The sequence below is a fragment of the Notolepis coatsorum genome, assembly GCF_963971535.1.
Source record: "Notolepis coatsorum genome assembly, chromosome: 2".
In the NCBI taxonomy this organism is placed as follows: domain Eukaryota; kingdom Metazoa; phylum Chordata; class Actinopteri; order Aulopiformes; family Paralepididae; genus Notolepis; species Notolepis coatsorum.
Window position 1 is genome coordinate 1161129 of NC_140166.1, and position 16170 is coordinate 1177298.

Here is a 16170-nt window from a genome sequence, read left to right on the forward strand (position 1 = left end):
GTGACGTGTGTCTCTGCTGTCTGTCCTAGCTGTGGGACATGTCTCTATAGTGAGGTGTCTCTGCTGTCTGTCCTAGCTGTGGGACATGTCTCTATAGTGACGTGTCTCTGCTGTCTGTCCTAGCTGTGGGACATGTCTCTATAGTGACGTGTCTCTGCTGTCTGTCCTAGCTGTGGGACATGTCTCTATAGTGAGGTGTCTCTGCTGTCTGTCCTAGCTGTGGGACATGTCTCTATAGTGAGGTGTCTCTGCTGTCTGTCCTAGCTGTGGGACATGTCTCTATAGTGAGGTGTCTCTGCTGTCTGTCCTAGCTGTGGGACATGTCTCTATAGTGAGGTGTCTCTGCTGTCTGTCCTAGCTGTGGGACATGTCTCTATAGTGACGTGTGTCTCTGCTGTCTGTCCTAGCTGTGGGACATGTCTCTATAGTGACGTGTGTCTCTGCTGTCTGTCCTAGCTGTGGGACTGGGACATGTGGATGCGCATGCCGGAGCAGAGGAAGGGCAGGGAGTGCATCGTCCCGGATGTGTCGAGGTCCTACCACTTCGGCATCATCGGTCTCAACATGAACGGCTACTTCCACGTAAGAAGCACTCGTCCACCTGTCAGCCGATCACAATACTAATACTACTAATACTATACTAATAATATACTATACTAATACTGATACTATACTAATGCTATACTGTACTAATAATACTAATACTATTGGGGCAAGGTAGGTAGAGCAATCATCTGGTAATCCGGAGGTTCCCAGTTCGATTCCCGGGCAGCATGTCGAAGTGTCCTTGAGCAAGACACTTAACCCCTCACTGCTCCCGATGAGCCGTCGGTGTGTGAATGTGTGAGTGAATGGGTCAAAATGTGAGGAACTAATTGTAAAGAGCTTTGGATAAAAGCTGCTATATAAATGCACCATTTACCGTTTTTAAAACCAGTCCAACAAAGCTGCTGGTGTCCAGGACCTTCATATAGGGGCGGTTCTGGATGCTGCTGAGTCATATAGGGGCGGTTCTGGAGGCTGCTGAGTCATATAGGGGCGGTTCTGGATGCTGCTGAGTCATATAGGGGCGGTTCTGGATGCTGCTGAGTCATATAGGGGCGGTTCTGGATGCTGCTGAGTCATATAGGGGCGGTTCTGGATGCTGCTGAGTCATATAGGGGCGGTTCTGGATGCTGCTGAGTCATATAGGGGCGGTTCTGGATGCTGCTGAGTCATATAGGGGCGGTTCTGGATGCTGCTGAGTCATATAGGGGCGGTTCTGGATGCTGCTGAGTCATATAGGGGCGGTTCTGGATGCTGCTGAGTCATATAGGGGCGGTTCTGGAGGCTGCTGAGTCATATAGGGGCGGTTCTGGATGCTGCTGAGTCATATAGGGGCGGTTCTGGATGCTGCTGAGTCATATAGGGGCGGTTCTGGATGCTGCTGAGTTATATAGGGGCGGTTCTGGATGCTGCTGAGTCGTAACTAGGGGCGGTTCTGGATGCTGCTGAGTCATATAGGGGCGGTTCTGGATGCTGCTGAGTCATATAGGGGCGGTTCTGGATGCTGCTGAGTCATATAGGGGCGGTTCTGGATGCTGCTGAGTCATATAGGGGCGGTTCTGGATGCTGCTGAGTCATATAGGGGCGGTTCTGGATGCTGCTGAGTCATATAGGGGCGGTTCTGGATGCTGCTGAGTCATATAGGGGCGGTTCTGGAGGCTGCTGAGTCATATAGGGGCGGTTCTGGATGCTGCTGAGTCATATAGGGGCGGTTCTGGATGCTGCTGAGTCATATAGGGGCGGTTCTGGATGCTGCTGAGTCATATAGGGGCGGTTCTGGATGCTGCTGAGTCGTAACTAGGGGCGGTTCTGGATGCTGCTGAGTCATATAGGGGCGGTTCTGGATGCTGCTGAGTCATATAGGGGCGGTTCTGGATGCTGCTGAGTCATATAGGGGCGGTTCTGGATGCTGCTGAGTCATATAGGGGCGGTTCTGGATGCTGCTGAGTCATATAGGGGCGGTTCTGGATGCTGCTGAGTCATATAGGGGCGGTTCTGGATGCTGCTGAGTCATATAGGGGCGGTTCTGGATGCTGCTGAGTCATATAGGGGCGGTTCTGGATGCTGCTGAGTCATATAGGGGCGGTTCTGGATGCTGCTGAGTCATATAGGGGCGGTTCTGGATGCTGCTGAGTCATATAGGGGCGGTTCTGGATGCTGCTGAGTCATATAGGGGCGGTTCTGGATGCTGCTGAGTCATATAGGGGCGGTTCTGGATGCTGCTGAGTCATATAGGGGCGGTTCTGGATGCTGCTGAGTCATATAGGGGCGGTTCTGGATGCTGCTGAGTCGTAACTAGGGGCGGTTCTGGATGCTGCTGAGTCATATAGGGGCGGTTCTGGATGCTGCTGAGTCATATAGGGGCGGTTCTGGATGCTGCTGAGTCATATAGGGGCGGTTCTGGATGCTGCTGAGTCATATAGGGGCGGTTCTGGATGCTGCTGAGTCATATAGGGGCGGTTCTGGATGCTGCTGAGTCATATAGGGGCGGTTCTGGATGCTGCTGAGTCATATAGGGGCGGTTCTGGATGCTGCTGAGTCGTAACTAGGGGCGGTTCTGGATGCTGCTGAGTCATATAGGGGCGGTTCTGGATGCTGCTGAGTCATAACTAGGGGCGGTTCTGGATGCTGCTGAGTCATATAGGGGCGGTTCTGGATGCTGCTGAGTCATATAGGGGCGGTTCTGGATGCTGCTGAGTCATATAGGGGCGGTTCTGGATGCTGCTGAGTCATATAGGGGCGGTTCTGGATGCTGCTGAGTCGTAACTAGGGGCGGTTCTGGATGCTGCTGAGTCATATAGGGGCGGTTCTGGATGCTGCTGAGTCATATAGGGGCGGTTCTGGATGCTGCTGAGTCATATAGGGGCGGTTCTGGATGCTGCTGAGTCATATAGGGGCGGTTCTGGATGCTGCTGAGTCATATAGGGGCGGTTCTGGATGCTGCTGAGTCGTAACTAGGGGCGGTTCTGGATGCTGCTGAGTCATATAGGGGCGGTTCTGGATGCTGCTGAGTAATAACTAGGGGCGGTTCTGGATGCTGCTGAGTCATATAGGGGCGGTTCTGGATGCTGCTGAGTCATATAGGGGCGGTTCTGGATGCTGCTGAGTCATATAGGGGCGGTTCTGGATGCTGCTGAGTCGTAACTAGGGGCGGTTCTGGATGCTGCTGAGTCATATAGGGGCGGTTCTGGAGGCTGCTGAGTCGTAACTAGGGGCGGTTCTGGATGCTGCTGAGTCATATAGGGGCGGTTCTGGATGCTGCTGAGTCATAACTAGGGGCGGTTCTGGATGCTGCTGAGTTGTAACTAGGGGCGGTTCTGGATGCTGCTGAGTCATATAGGGGCGGTTCTGGATGCTGCTGAGTCATAACTAGGGGCGGTTCTGGATGCTGCTGAGTCGTAACTAGGGGTGGTTCTGGATGCTGCTGAGTCATATAGGGGCGGTTCTGGAGGCTGCTGAGTCATATAGGGGCGGTTCTGGAGGCTGCTGAGTCGTAACTAGGGGCGGTTCTGGATGCTGCTGAGTCGTAACTAGGGGCGGTTCTGGATGCTGCTGAGTCATAACTAGGGGCGGTTCTGGATGCTGCTGAGTCGTAACTAGGGGCGGTTCTGGAGGCTGCTGAGTCGTAACTAGGGGCGGTTCTGGATGCTGCTGAGTCGTAACTAGGGGCGGTTCTGGAGGCTGCTGAGTCGTAACTAGGGGCGGTTCTGGATGCTGCTGAGTCGTAACTAGGGGCGGTTCTGGATGGTGCTGAGTCGTAACTAGGGGCGGTTCTGGATGCTGCTGAGTCGTAACTAGGGGCGGTTCTGGATGGTGCTGAGTCGTAACTAGGGGCGGTTCTGGAGGCAAAAACAATTGTAATAAAAAAAGTTCCTGCTCTAGATTAATCTACCTGCAATCCTGGATTTAATCTAGATTAAAATGGCTAAAAAAAAATAAAAAAAACCTTCCGAAGGCATTCAAAATATGTGTGTTCTACCCAAATAATGACCAGAAGTAAGTCCTTACTTTTTCTTTCCTCCTTATGTTTCTCAGGCCAGGTGGCCCATTACACCATGAGCCCATCTCCCGTTTCCAAAATGCATTACAGACTGTTTGAAAAAGCTGTTTTGCTATGATAATTGGTAATGATAATTGGTCATGGTCTCCTGGCTCTATGTGATCCTGTGTGTTCAGTGAAAGAGCCCTGATGTCATGGTCTCCTGGCTCTATGTGATCCTGTGTGTTCAGTGAAAGAGCCCTGATGTCATGGTCTCCTGGCTCTATGTGATCCTGTGTGTTCAGTGAAAGAGCCCTGATGTCATGGCCTCCTGGCTCTATGTGATCCTGTGTGTTCAGTGAAAGAGCCCTGATGTCATGGTCTCCTGGCTCTATGTGATCCTGTGTGTTCAGTGAAAGAGCCCTGATGTCATGGCCTCCTGGCTCTATGTGATCCTGTGTGTTCAGTGAAAGAGCCCTGATGTCATGGTCTCCTGGCTCTATGTGATCCTGTGTGTTCAGTGAAAGAGCCCTGATGTCATGGCCTCCTGGCTCTATGTGATCCTGTGTGTTCAGTGAAAGAGCCCTGATGTCATGGCCTCCTGGCTCTATGTAATTCTGTGCTGGCTGTCGTTCTCTCTCACAGGAGGTGTACTTCAAGAAACACAAGTTCAACACCGTTCCCAACGTGCAGCTGAAGAACGTAGAGGGGTTTGTACAAAGTCACACAGCGATATCTCTTCCGTGAACCTGACCTTTCCCACCACGTCAGCCTCGGGACCCTCCCTCCATCATCCCTCTCTGTGCTGTTGCTTTATCTACAGTGCAATGTGTGGATTTAACTTTCAAAAGATTGTGCTGGAAAACCTGGAAAATGTACTTGAAAAAATCGTATACATTTTTTTTATCATAAATCTTAGTTTTTGTGTCTTAGGTTTTGGTTATAACTCTATGTGTTAAAGGAACACACCAACATTATGAGGGAATGCACTCACCGTCTTCTCCAGAGTCGGACGAGAAGATGGAGACCAAGTTCCTCTCTGTTGCCTTCAGGTAGAAAGCTATCCGGCTGCAAGCTAGCCTGGCTGCTTAACCCTTTCACTGCCGCACTACCAAACGGTTAACCCTTTCACTGTGACAATACACAGAAGGTTAACTGTCGGTAGTGTGATAGTAAAGGGTTAACCTTCTCTAGTGTGGCAGTGAAAGGGTTAAATGCAGGGAGAGTTGTTTTTTTGTCCAATAACCACCAGGCTAGCTGCTCCAATAACCACCAGGCTAGCTGCTCCAATAACCACCAGGCTAGCTGCTCCAATAACCACCAGGCTAGCTGCTCCAATAACCACCAGGCTAGCTGCTCCAATAACCACCAGGCTAGCTGCTCCAATAACCACCAGGCTAGCTGCTCCAATAACCACCAGGCTAGCTGCTCCAATAACCACCAGGCTAGCTGCTCCAATAACCACCAGGCTAGCTGCTCCAATAACCACCAGGCTAGCTGGTCCAATAACCACCAGGCTAGCTGCTCCAATAACCACCAGGCTAGCTGCTCCAATAACCACCAGGCTAGCTGCTCCAATAACCACCAGGCTAGCTGGTCCAATAACCACCAGGCTAGCTGCTCCAATAACCACCAGGCTAGCTGCTCCAATAACCACCAGGCTAGCTGCTCCAATAACCACCAGGCTAGCTGCTCCAATAACCACCAGGCTAGCTGCTCCAATAACCACCAGGCTAGCTGCTCCAATAACCACCAGGCTAGCTGCTCCAATAACCACCAGGCTAGCTGGTCCAATAACCACCAGGCTAGCTGCTCCAATAACCACCAGGCTAGCTGCTCCAATAACCACCAGGCTAGCTGCTCCAATAACCACCAGGCTAGCTGCTCCATAGCCGCTTCCATTCATTTGTGCCACTAAGCATTTCCCACAACGTTGGCGTGTTCCTTTTAAAACTATGTTCAAACGCAGACGCCGGCAGAATAGACCCGCAGTCCAGAGGGCTACACTGTTGAAGTGGGTGCAGTAACCAGAAGACTAGCAGCAGCTACACTGTTGAAGTGGGTGCAGTAACCAGAAGACTAGCAGCAGCTACACTGTTGAAGTGGGTGCAGTAACCAGGAGACTAGCAGCAGCTACACTGTTGAAGTGGGTGCAGTAACCAGAAGACTAGCAGCAGCTACACTGTTGAAGTGGGTGCAGTAACCAGAAGACTAGCAACAGCTACACTGTTGAAGTGGGTGCAGTAACCAGAAGACTAGCAGAGGGCTACACTGTTGAAGTGGGTGCAGTAACCAGAAGACTAGCAGCAGCTACACTGTTGAAGTGGGTGCAGTAACCAGAAGACTAGCAGCAGCTACACTGTTGAAGTGGGTGCAGTAACCAGAAGACTAGCAGCAGCTACACTGTTGAAGTGGGTGCAGTAACCAGAAGACTAGCAGAGGGCTACACTGTTGAAGTGGGTGCAGTAACCAGGAGACTAGCAGAGAGCTACACTGTTGAAGTGGGTGCAGTAACCAGAAGACTAGCAGCAGCTACACTGTTGAAGTGGGTGCAGTAACCAGGAGACTAGCAGAGGGCTACACTGTTGAAGTGGGTGCAGTAACCAGGAGACTAGCAGCAGCTACACTGTTGAAGTGGGTGCAGTAACCAGAAGACTAGCAGAGAGCTACACTGTTGAAGTGGGTGCAGTAACCAGGAGACTAGCAGCAGCTACACTGTTGAAGTGGGTGCAGTAACCAGGAGACTAGCAGCAGCTACACTGTTGAAGTGGGTGCAGTAACCAGGAGACTAGCAGCAGCTACACTGTTGAAGTGGGTGCAGTAACCAGGAGACTAGCAGCAGCTACACTGTTGAAGTGGGTGCAGTAACCAGGAGACTAGCAGCAGCTACACTGTTGAAGTGGGTGCAGTAACCAGAAGACTAGCAGCAGCTACACTGTTGAAGTGGGTGCAGTAACCAGGAGACTAGCAGCAGCTACACTGTTGAAGTGGGTGCAGTAACCAGGAGACTAGCAGCAGCTACACTGTTGAAGTGGGTGCAGTAACCAGGAGACTAGCAGCAGCTACACTGTTGAAGTGGGTGCAGTAACCAGAAGACTAGCAGCAGCTACACTGTTGAAGTGGGTGCAGTAACCAGAAGACTAGCAGCAGCTACACTGTTGAAGTGGGTGCAGTAACCAGAAGACTAGCAGCAGCTACACTGTTGAAGTGGGTGCAGTAACCAGGAGACTAGCAGCAGGGTTCAGGGTTCGCACAAGATCCTTGAAGTGCTTAAAGTGCTTGCATTTTTGTTTTAAGTCAAGTCCTGGAATTCCTTGAAAACAGCCCATTTTTTAACAAGGTGCCTAAAAAGTCCTTGAAATTCAAATCAACCATTCCAAAAGTTTTGTTCATCCATGATAAAAAATGTCTGAATCAAGAAATATAATATCTTTTTAATTTAAAATGTAACTAATTGTCGGAAATTGGTTTTAAGCCATAAATATTGGATCAGATCTTTTTTTTGTTGTTGTAAAAACGGCATTTAAAAGCTAATTGTGTGTGTGTGTGTGTGTGTGTGTGTGTGTGTGTGTGTGTGTGTGTGTGTGTGTGTGTGTGTGTGTGTGTGTGTGTGTGTGTGTGTGTGTGTGTGTGTGTGTGTGTGTGTGTGTGTGTGTGTGTGTGTGTGTGTGTGTGTGTGTGTGTGTGTGTGTGTGTGTGTGTGTGTGTGTGTGTGTGTGTGTGTGTGTGTGTGTGTGTGTGTGTGTGTGTGTGTGTGTGTGTGTGTGTGTGTGTGTGTGTGTGTGTGTGTGTGTGCGCGCGCGCTTGGTTTTCACAGCTTGAAGAAAGATGGGTATGAAGTGGAGATCCAGAAGCTACTGAAGTGAGTCGGCCTGCCGTCAGCACAGAGGATGAAGCCTGTGTTTGGTCAAGGTCACCTTTATTCATATAGCACATTTAAAACCAACGAAGTTGCACCAAAGTGCTTTACAATATAAAAACAGAAAAATACTAAATACAGTATACACAAAATCAAACGCTACAATACATTAAAACAATCACGACACGACCGGGGATGTATGGCAGCTGTGCTTTAAAAACCTCTAGGGTCTGGGTTCCACAATGTAGGGGCAGCCACCGCAAAAGCTCGGTCACCTTTAGTCTTTAGCCTCGACCTCGGGACGTCTAAGAGTAGTTATTTGCTGACCTCAGTGCTCTAGCAGGGGTGCAATCATGGAGGAGTTCAGCTAGATACTGAGGGGCCAACATGGAGGAGTTCAGCTAGATACTGAGGGGCCAACATGGAGGAGTTCAGCTAGATACTGAGGGGCCAACATGGAGGAGTTCAGCTAGATACTGAGGGGCCAACATGGAGGAGTTCAGCTAGATACTGAGGGGCCAACATGGAGGAGTTCAGCTAGGTACTGAGGGGCCAACATGGAGGAGTTCAGCTAGATACTGAGGGGCCAACATGGAGGAGTTCAGCTAGATACTGAGGGGCCAACATGGAGGAGTTCAGCTAGATACTGAGGGGCCAACATGGAGGAGTTCAGCTATAGATACTGAGGGGCCAACATGGAGGAGTTCAGCTAGATACTGAGGGGCCAACATGGAGGAGTTCAGCTACAGGTACTGAGGGGCCAACATGGAGGAGTTCAGCTAGATACTGAGGGGCCAACATGGAGGAGTTCAGCTAGATACTGAGGGGCCAACATGGAGGAGTTCAGCTAGATACTGAGGGGCCAACATGGAGGAGTTCAGCTACAGGTACTGAGGGGCCAACATGGAGGAGTTCAGCTAGATACTGAGGGGCCAACATGGAGGAGTTCAGCTAGATACTGAGGGGCCAACATGGAGGAGTTCAGCTAGATACTGAGGGGCCAACATGGAGGAGTTCAGCTAGGTACTGAGGGGCCAACATGGAGGAGTTCAGCTATAGGTACTGAGGGGCCAACATGGAGGAGTTCAGCTAGATACTGAGGGGCCAACATGGAGGAGTTCAGCTAGATACTGAGGGGCCAACATGGAGGAGTTCAGCTATAGGTACTGAGGGGCCAACATGGAGGAGTTCAGCTATAGGTACTGAGGGGCCAACATGGAGGAGTTCAGCTAGATACTGAGGGGCCAACATGGAGGAGTTCAGCTAGATACTGAGGGGCCAACATGGAGGAGTTCAGCTATAGGTACTGAGGGGCCAACATGGAGGAGTTCAGCTAGGTACTGAGGGGCCAACATGGAGGAGTTCAGCTATAGGTACTGAGGGGCCAACATGGAGGAGTTCAGCTAGATACTGAGGGGCCAACATGGAGGAGTTCAGCTATAGATACTGAGGGGCCAACATGGAGGAGTTCAGCTATAGATACTGAGGGGCCAACATGGAGGAGTTCAGCTAGGTACTGAGGGGCCAACATGGAGGAGTTCAGCTATAGGTACTGAGGGGCCAACATGGAGGAGTTCAGCTAGATACTGAGGGGCCAACATGGAGGAGTTCAGCTAGGTACTGAGGGGCCAACATGGAGGAGTTCAGCTAGGTACTGAGGGGCCAACATGGAGGAGTTCAGCTAGATACTGAGGGGCCAACATGGAGGAGTTCAGCTAGATACTGAGGGGCCAACATGGAGGAGTTCAGCTAGATACTGAGGGGCCAACATGGAGGAGTTCAGCTAGATACTGAGGGGCCAACATGGAGGAGTTCAGCTAGGTACTGAGGGGCCAACATGGAGGAGTTCAGCTAGATACTGAGGGGCCAACATGGAGGAGTTCAGCTAGATACTGAGGGGCCAACATGGAGGAGTTCAGCTAGATACTGAGGGGCCAACATGGAGGAGTTCAGCTAGGTACTGAGGGGCCAACATGGAGGAGTTCAGCTACAGGTACTGAGGGGCCAACATGGAGGAGTTCAGCTAGGTACTGAGGGGCCAACATGGAGGAGTTCAGCTAGATACTGAGGGGCCAACATGGAGGAGTTCAGCTAGGTACTGAGGGGCCAACATGGAGGAGTTCAGCTAGATACTGAGGGGCCAACATGGAGGAGTTCAGCTAGGTACTGAGGGGCCAACATGGAGGAGTTCAGCTAGATACTGAGGGGCCAACATGGAGGAGTTCAGCTATAGGTACTGAGGGGCCAACATGGAGGAGTTCAGCTATAGGTACTGAGGGGCCAACATGGAGGAGTTCAGCTAGATACTGAGGGGCCAACATGGAGGAGTTCAGCTATAGATACTGAGGGGCCAACATGGAGGAGTTCAGCTAGATACTGAGGGGCCAACATGGAGGAGTTCAGCTAGGTACTGAGGGGCCAACATGGAGGAGTTCAGCTAGGTACTGAGGGGCCAACATGGAGGAGTTCAGCTAGATACTGAGGGGCCAACATGGAGGAGTTCAGCTAGATACTGAGGGGCCAACATGGAGGAGTTCAGCTATAGGTACTGAGGGGCCAACATGGAGGAGTTCAGCTAGATACTGAGGGGCCAACATGGAGGAGTTCAGCTAGATACTGAGGGGCCAACATGGAGGAGTTCAGCTAGATACTGAGGGGCCAACATGGAGGAGTTCAGCTAGATACTGAGGGGCCAACATGGAGGAGTTCAGCTAGATACTGAGGGGCCAACATGGAGGAGTTCAGCTAGATACTGAGGGGCCAACATGGAGGAGTTCAGCTAGGTACTGAGGGGCCAACATGGAGGAGTTCAGCTAGATACTGAGGGGCCAACATGGAGGAGTTCAGCTAGATACTGAGGGGCCAACATGGAGGAGTTCAGCTAGATACTGAGGGGCCAACATGGAGGAGTTCAGCTAGATACTGAGGGGCCAACATGGAGGAGTTCAGCTAGGTACTGAGGGGCCAACATGGAGGAGTTCAGCTATAGGTACTGAGGGGCCAACATGGAGGAGTTCAGCTAGATACTGAGGGGCCAACATGGAGGAGTTCAGTTAGATACTGAGGGGCCAACATGGAGGAGTTCAGCTAGATACTGAGGGGCCAACATGGAGGAGTTCAGCTAGATACTGAGGGGCCAACATGGAGGAGTTCAGCTATAGGTACTGAGGGGCCAACATGGAGGAGTTCAGCTATAGGTACTGAGGGGCCAACATGGAGGAGTTCAGCTAGATACTGAGGGGCCAACATGGAGGAGTTCAGCTAGATACTGAGGGGCCAACATGGAGGAGTTCAGCTATAGGTACTGAGGGGCCAACATGGAGGAGTTCAGCTAGGTACTGAGGGGCCAACATGGAGGAGTTCAGCTATAGGTACTGAGGGGCCAACATGGAGGAGTTCAGCTAGATACTGAGGGGCCAACATGGAGGAGTTCAGCTATAGATACTGAGGGGCCAACATGGAGGAGTTCAGCTAGATACTGAGGGGCCAACATGGAGGAGTTCAGCTAGGTACTGAGGGGCCAACATGGAGGAGTTCAGCTAGGTACTGAGGGGCCAACATGGAGGAGTTCAGCTAGATACTGAGGGGCCAACATGGAGGAGTTCAGCTAGATACTGAGGGGCCAACATGGAGGAGTTCAGCTAAATACTGAGGGGCCAACATGGAGGAGTTCAGCTAGGTACTGAGGGGCCAACATGGAGGAGTTCAGCTAAATACTGAGGGGCCAACATGGAGGAGTTCAGCTAGATACTGAGGGGCCAACATGGAGGAGTTCAGCTAGATACTGAGGGGCCAACATGGAGGAGTTCAGCTAGGTACTGAGGGGCCAACATGGAGGAGTTCAGCTAGGTACTGAGGGGCCAACATGGAGGAGTTCAGCTAGATACTGAGGGGCCAACATGGAGGAGTTCAGCTAGATACTGAGGGGCCAACATGGAGGAGTTCAGCTAGATACTGAGGGGCCAACATGGAGGAGTTCAGCTAGATACTGAGGGGCCAACATGGAGGAGTTCAGCTATAGGTACTGAGGGGCCAACATGGAGGAGTTCAGCTAGGTACTGAGGGGCCAACATGGAGGAGTTCAGCTAGATACTGAGGGGCCAACATGGAGGAGTTCAGCTATAGGTACTGAGGGGCCAACATGGAGGAGTTCAGCTAGATACTGAGGGGCCAACATGGAGGAGTTCAGCTAGATACTGAGGGGCCAACATGGAGGAGTTCAGCTAGATACTGAGGGGCCAACATGGAGGAGTTCAGCTAGGTACTGAGGGGCCAACATGGAGGAGTTCAGCTATAGGTACTGAGGGGCCAACATGGAGGAGTTCAGCTAGATACTGAGGGGCCAACATGGAGGAGTTCAGCTAGATACTGAGGGGCCAACATGGAGGAGTTCAGCTAGGTACTGAGGGGCCAACATGGAGGAGTTCAGCTAGATACTGAGGGGCCAACATGGAGGAGTTCAGCTAGGTACTGAGGGGCCAACATGGAGGAGTTCAGCTAGATACTGAGGGGCCAACATGGAGGAGTTCAGCTAGGTACTGAGGGGCCAACATGGAGGAGTTCAGCTAGGTACTGAGGGGCCAACATGGAGGAGTTCAGCTATAGGTACTGAGGGGCCAACATGGAGGAGTTCAGCTAGATACTGAGGGGCCAACATGGAGGAGTTCAGCTAGATACTGAGGGGCCAACATGGAGGAGTTCAGCTAGATACTGAGGGGCCATCATGGAGGAGTTCAGCTATAGATACTGAGGGGCCAACATGGAGGAGTTCAGCTAGGTACTGAGGGGCCAACATGGAGGAGTTCAGCTATAGGTACTGAGGGTCCAACATGGAGGAGTTCAGCTAGATACTGAGGGGCCAACATGGAGGAGTTCAGCTAGGTACTGAGGGGCCAACATGGAGGAGTCCAGCTAGATACTGAGGGGCCAACATGGAGGAGTTCAGCTAGGTACTGTGGGGCCAACATGGAGGAGTTCAGCTAGATACTGAGGGGCCAACATGGAGGAGTTCAGCTAGATACTGAGGGGCCAACATGGAGGAGTTCAGCTAGATACTGAGGGGCCAACATGGAGGAGTTCAGCTAGGTACTGAGGGGCCAACATGGAGGAGTTCAGCTAGGTACTGAGGGGCCAACATGGAGGAGTTCAGCTAGATACTGTGGGGCCAACATGGAGGAGTTCAGCTAGATACTGAGGGGCCAACATGGAGGAGTTCAGCTAGATACTGAGGGGCAACATGGAGGAGTTCAGCTAGATACTGAGGGGCCAACATGGAGGAGTTCAGCTAGATACTGAGGGGCCAACATGGAGGAGTTCAGCTAGATACTGAGGGGCCAACATGGAGGAGTTCAGCTAGATACTGAGGGGCCAACATGGAGGAGTTCAGCTAGGTACTGAGGGGCCAACATGGAGGAGTTCAGCTAGGTACTGAGGGGCCAACATGGAGGAGTTCAGCTAGATACTGAGGGGCCAACATGGAGGAGTTCAGCTAGATACTGAGGGGCCAACATGGAGGAGTTCAGCTAGATACTGAGGGGCCAACATGGAGGAGTTCAGCTATAGGTACTGAGGGGCCAACATGGAGGAGTTCAGCTAGATACTGAGGGGCCAACATGGAGGAGTTCAGCTAGATACTGAGGGGCCAACATGGAGGAGTTCAGCTAGATACTGAGGGGCCAACATGGAGGAGTTCAGCTAGATACTGAGGGGCCAACATGGAGGAGTTCAGCTAGGTACTGAGGGGCCAACATGGAGGAGTTCAGCTAGGTACTGAGGGGCCAACATGGAGGAGTTCAGCTAGATACTGAGGGGCCAACATGGAGGAGTTCAGCTATAGGTACTGAGGGGCCAACATGGAGGAGTTCAGCTAGATACTGAGGGGCCAACATGGAGGAGTTCAGCTAGATACTGAGGGGCCAACATGGAGGAGTTCAGCTAGATACTGAGGGGCCAACATGGAGGAGTTCAGCTAGATACTGAGGGGCCAACATGGAGGAGTTCAGCTAGATACTGAGGGGCCAACATGGAGGAGTTCAGCTATAGGTACTGAGGGGCCAACATGGAGGAGTTCAGCTATAGGTACTGAGGGGCCAACATGGAGGAGTTCAGCTAGATACTGAGGGGCCAACATGGAGGAGTTCAGCTAGATACTGAGGGGCCAACATGGAGGAGTTCAGCTAGATACTGAGGGGCCAACATGGAGGAGTTCAGCTATAGGTACTGAGGGGCCAACATGGAGGAGTTCAGCTAGGTACCGAGGGGCCAACATGGAGGAGTTCAGCTATAGGTACTGAGGGGCCAACATGGAGGAGTTCAGCTATAGGTACTGAGGGGCCAACATGGAGGAGTTCAGCTAGATACTGAGGGGCCAACATGGAGGAGTTCAGCTAGATACTGAGGGGCCAACATGGAGGAGTTCAGCTAGATACTGAGGGGCCAACATGGAGGAGTTCAGCTAGATACTGAGGGGCCAACATGGAGGAGTTCAGCTAGATACTGAGGGGCCAACATGGAGGAGTTCAGCTATAGGTACTGAGGGGCCAACATGGAGGAGTTCAGCTAGGTACTGAGGGGCCAACATGGAGGAGTTCAGCTAGATACTGAGGGGCCAACATGGAGGAGTTCAGCTAGGTACTGAGGGGCCAACATGGAGGAGTTCAGCTAGGTACTGAGGGGCCAACATGGAGGAGTTCAGCTAGATACTGAGGGGCCAACATGGAGGAGTTCAGCTATAGATACTGAGGGGCCAACATGGAGGAGTTCAGCTAGATACTGAGGGGCCAACATGGAGGAGTTCAGCTAGATACTGAGGGGCCAACATGGAGGAGTTCAGCTAGATACTGAGGGGCCAACATGGAGGAGTTCAGCTAGATACTGAGGGGCCAACATGGAGGAGTTCAGCTAGATACTGAGGGGCCAACATGGAGGAGTTCAGCTAGGTACTGAGGGGCCAACATGGAGGAGTTCAGCTAGGTACTGAGGGGCCAACATGGAGGAGTTCAGCTAGGTACTGAGGGGCCAACATGGAGGAGTTCAGCTAGATACTGAGGGGCCAACATGGAGGAGTTCAGCTAGATACTGAGGGGCCAACATGGAGGAGTTCAGCTAGATACTGAGGGGCCAACATGGAGGAGTTCAGCTAGATACTGAGGGGCCAACATGGAGGAGTTCAGCTAGGTACTGAGGGGCCAACATGGAGGAGTTCAGCTAGGTACTGAGGGGCCAACATGGAGGAATTCAGCTAGGTACTGAGGGGCCAACATGGAGGAGTTCAGCTAGGTACTGAGGGGCCAACATGGAGGAGTTCAGCTAGATACTGAGGGGCCAACATGGAGGAGTTCAGCTAGGTACTGAGGGGCCAACATGGAGGAGTTCAGCTAGATACTGAGGGGCCAACATGGAGGAGTTCAGCTATAGATACTGAGGGGCCAACATGGAGGAGTTCAGCTAGATACTGAGGGGCCAACATGGAGGAGTTCAGCTAGATACTGAGGGGCCAACATGGAGGAGTTCAGCTATAGGTACTGAGGGGCCAACATGGAGGAGGTCAGCTAGGTACTGTGGGATATTTGTGGATATCCTGATGAAGAATGTCTCAGTCAACCGAGGCTTGGATAATAACAAGGGTTTATTAACCAAACAGATAGAATACATAGAGAGAATGGCTGAGGGTTTCCCCCCAGGTGATCAGCTTAATTACCCAGGTAAAAGACCAGGATAGATCTCGGGAGGAGACCTATATAGTTAACGGGGGGGGTGTGGTCCCATTTGATAGGTCAGATGGGGGGGGGTACAGGTAATGGGGACACAGGGGAGGGGAGTGTCTTATTCCACAGAGAGGGGGGGGGCACAGGTAAGGGGATATAGGGGAGGGGAGTGTCTTATTCCACAGAGAGGGGGGGGGCACAGGTAAGGGGATATAGGGGAGGGGACTATATTTACATGAGAACATTAGATATTATACCACAATACTCACTTTTCTTTCTTATAATGTGGGTGAGATTAATGTATAATATACCAGGATTGTTTGGAACAGGTAAAAGTGAAAATAATAGTTTAAAATAGAATTATTTACATACATGATTCATGACATGATCGACTGGACTGTGGTCTGTGTTATTTTGATATCAGAGATGTGGGAATAGATATCACCCTTTTCTTTTATTAATCGCTCAAAATACCTATATCAATGAGTGGTTCTCAACTCTGATATCAAACAACAATTAACATAATCATTAGAAGCTATCGCTGTGCAAATATCTTGGCATACCTTCAGTCGTTCATGTCG

General features: G+C 51.4%; 1 protein-coding gene across 2 annotated transcripts in view; it reads left to right on the forward strand.

Annotated features, from left to right (window-relative positions):
* Positions 1-16170, forward strand: part of pomgnt1 (protein O-linked mannose N-acetylglucosaminyltransferase 1 (beta 1,2-)) — a 141207-nt gene that overhangs the window by 99811 nt on the left and 25226 nt on the right. For both annotated transcript variants that reach the window (XM_084309052.1, XM_084309051.1), the window contains exons 17-19: positions 457-582; positions 4670-4734; positions 7842-7886. In XM_084309052.1, coding sequence (XP_084165178.1) covers positions 457-582; positions 4670-4734; positions 7842-7886 — 236 coding nt within the window. The remainder of the gene's footprint in view (positions 1-456; positions 583-4669; positions 4735-7841; positions 7887-16170) is intronic.